Source organism: Austrofundulus limnaeus, unplaced genomic scaffold (assembly GCF_001266775.1).
Source record: "Austrofundulus limnaeus strain Quisiro unplaced genomic scaffold, Austrofundulus_limnaeus-1.0 Scaffold978, whole genome shotgun sequence".
Lineage (NCBI taxonomy): Eukaryota > Metazoa > Chordata > Actinopteri > Cyprinodontiformes > Rivulidae > Austrofundulus > Austrofundulus limnaeus.
Genome location: NW_013953380.1, coordinates 53,222 through 55,691, shown reverse-complemented (window position 1 = coordinate 55,691; position 2,470 = coordinate 53,222). Strand labels below are relative to the sequence as shown.

Genomic DNA, 2,470 nt, shown 5'->3' with positions numbered 1-2,470 from the left:
TCAACAATGTGAGGTCTTGCTCCTGAAGTGTGACCTGAGCAAATGAGATGATTACTAAATAAAAACTGCATGGGGATTAAAACTATGAAGGTACTGACATTTTCTGTAGATAAATAAAAAACGAGGAGACAACTTCTGTCTGATTTTAACATGTGGACAGAGTGGGGCAGGTATCCAGTCTGAACTGATGCCTGAACACAGACACACATATTTAATTTATCCTCGTTAAACTCCATATATCTCCACATTTTAAATACAGAATGTAAAATATTCTCACACAAGAAACATCACAGTTTTACAAATAAAACAATTTGAACTTTCAGGTGGAGAAGCGTTGATGCCAACCTTTCTGACGTTTGTTGACAGGATGATGTCAGAGGGAGTTCCGAAGGGTTGGGCCAGCTGGATGATGTCAGTCTCTGCCCAGCCTGTCTCAGGGAGGCCTGTGATCAACACTTTACAGTTCTGTTCAAAGACAGCACACTGACATCAGGGAGAGGGGACATCCTATACCTGCCTCAGTCAAACCTCCCAGCTGTCAGTTCTTAAAGCAGGTCAGGCTGAGCACTCGATACCTCACCTCCCCACCTCACACAGTAAGTGGAAAACAATCCTCAGAGTAATGTCATTTTACCACATTTGACTGAGCTTAGACACCTGCACTGTAGATGTCAGGCAGTGTGCACTCCCACCACAATTAACAATGACCTACATGGTTTTTCCCACCATCTGTAGTCAGTGAGTAAAAACTTAAAGACCACAGACTCTGTGCAGAGTTTTAAAGTGAATGTTACAGGATGAGGCAGGTACAATGTGGATGGAGGTGGGCAACAATGTGTGTGGTCTGGGATAGTTTTTCAAGCCATGCAAACAAAAAAAAGTTTTCTAAATCTGACTATGCAAATCACAGGTACATGGCTTACTTGTCATTTGATCTCGACTCTTTTATTACCAATAAAGAAACTAGGAGTGCACCGAYTGTAGTTTTCTGTCTGATCACAGATTTTTAAGAAGTCTGACCTGCCAATTTCAATTTTGTCTGACACTAGGGCTGCGCGGTATATGCGGTAGACGGTAGAAACGGTATGAAGTTGGCCTACGGTAGAAATTTATACTCTACCGTCCTATCATCAGTTACGTCATCGCACCTGTGTCAACAAGGCTGTGAGTGCAGAGACAACTGAGCAGGAGGAGTTTGAAATATAATAAAAAAATATAGCATTTTAAAACAAATATAGAGAGAATAAATCCTCAAAATTTCCCCTCCCGCTTAGAAAAGTTACGTCGGGATCATTTCCTCCCTCCCTCCCGCTGCACGTCATGCAGAGCGAAGCATTAACAACCGTAAAAACTTGTTTTTATGTACTTTTACCCACAAAGGTGATTAAAAAAGACGTGGACGTTCGTTCAGTCATAAATCCATCTTGCTAATGTAACAGTTCTGCTCTGATGATGAAGATGAGCGCGCAGCAGAGCAGCAGCTGATAAGTTCAGCAGCAGAAGCTCACTGTATGGCAGACAGATATTACATTTATTTGGCTTCACAACACTTATATTCCAGTTATCTAAAATAGTTTTATGACAGGATTATGTGCAGCTTAAGCCCCTTCAGGGCCTGTCACACTATAACGTTTTAGTCAATATTGAATTTTTTATGTTTAAATGACTAATTTTACTTGATGTACTGGTTGTAACATCCACTTTATTTTGATATTGTTGAAAATTTGAGAAATGTTTTTGTTTGTTGTTGAAACCATTTTGCAATACATATAAAACATTTTGTACTTCTRTTGATTTGCACTAMAGCAAAAATACTGGGTTTGAYTATGATGRCAGTTTTCTGCAAAATAAAYGCTCTAAAAATTACATTATCTTTGCTTTTWATGATAATTTTCTACYGCGATATATACCGTTACCATGAARGGGTCCAATTTATACCGTGATWTGAATTTGAGGTMATACCGCCCAGCYGTAGCTGACACTGATTTAACTGACACTGTYAGATGTTTTAAGGTCATAAACTTAACAGGACCAATCAGCCTCTGTAGACCAGTACAAAACTACTTCCTGTGGGCTTTTCACAWTAGAAGCACATTAAATATGTTAATGTTAAATTTATCCGTGCACGTCAGTGAAGAGTTGTTTACTACATTCAGAAATGGTGAAAACTGGATTTTTTTTAAATGTCAGTCAATATAAGCAGTGGAATCACCACCTGCCACCAGTTACTGCAACAATCTGCTCCAACAAGAACATTAGCTTGCTAATACGTATAGTGGTGCTGCGAGGAAAAGTAAGAGAAACAGTTGACTGGTGAGCGCAACGAAAGGTCACTAACATGTTTAGGCTATTTACACTGATATGTGGGTATTCAGAAAATTTATATCGTAATAAAAATAACGAACCAGTATACCACCCAGCACTAGGGGTGTAAGAAAATATCGATACACTGAAATATCGCGATATTTCA

General features: G+C 39.2%; 1 protein-coding gene across 1 annotated transcript in view; it reads right to left on the bottom strand.

Moving 5' to 3' along the window:
* The window catches only part of LOC106533594 (zinc finger protein 638), a gene marked incomplete in the record, with an annotated part of 63,807 nt that overhangs the window by 16,839 nt on the left and 44,498 nt on the right, over positions 1–2,470 (bottom strand). Inside the window, 1 exon segment of the mRNA XM_014029956.1 lies at positions 346–465. Within this exon segment, the coding sequence (XP_013885410.1) occupies positions 346–465 (120 nt within the window).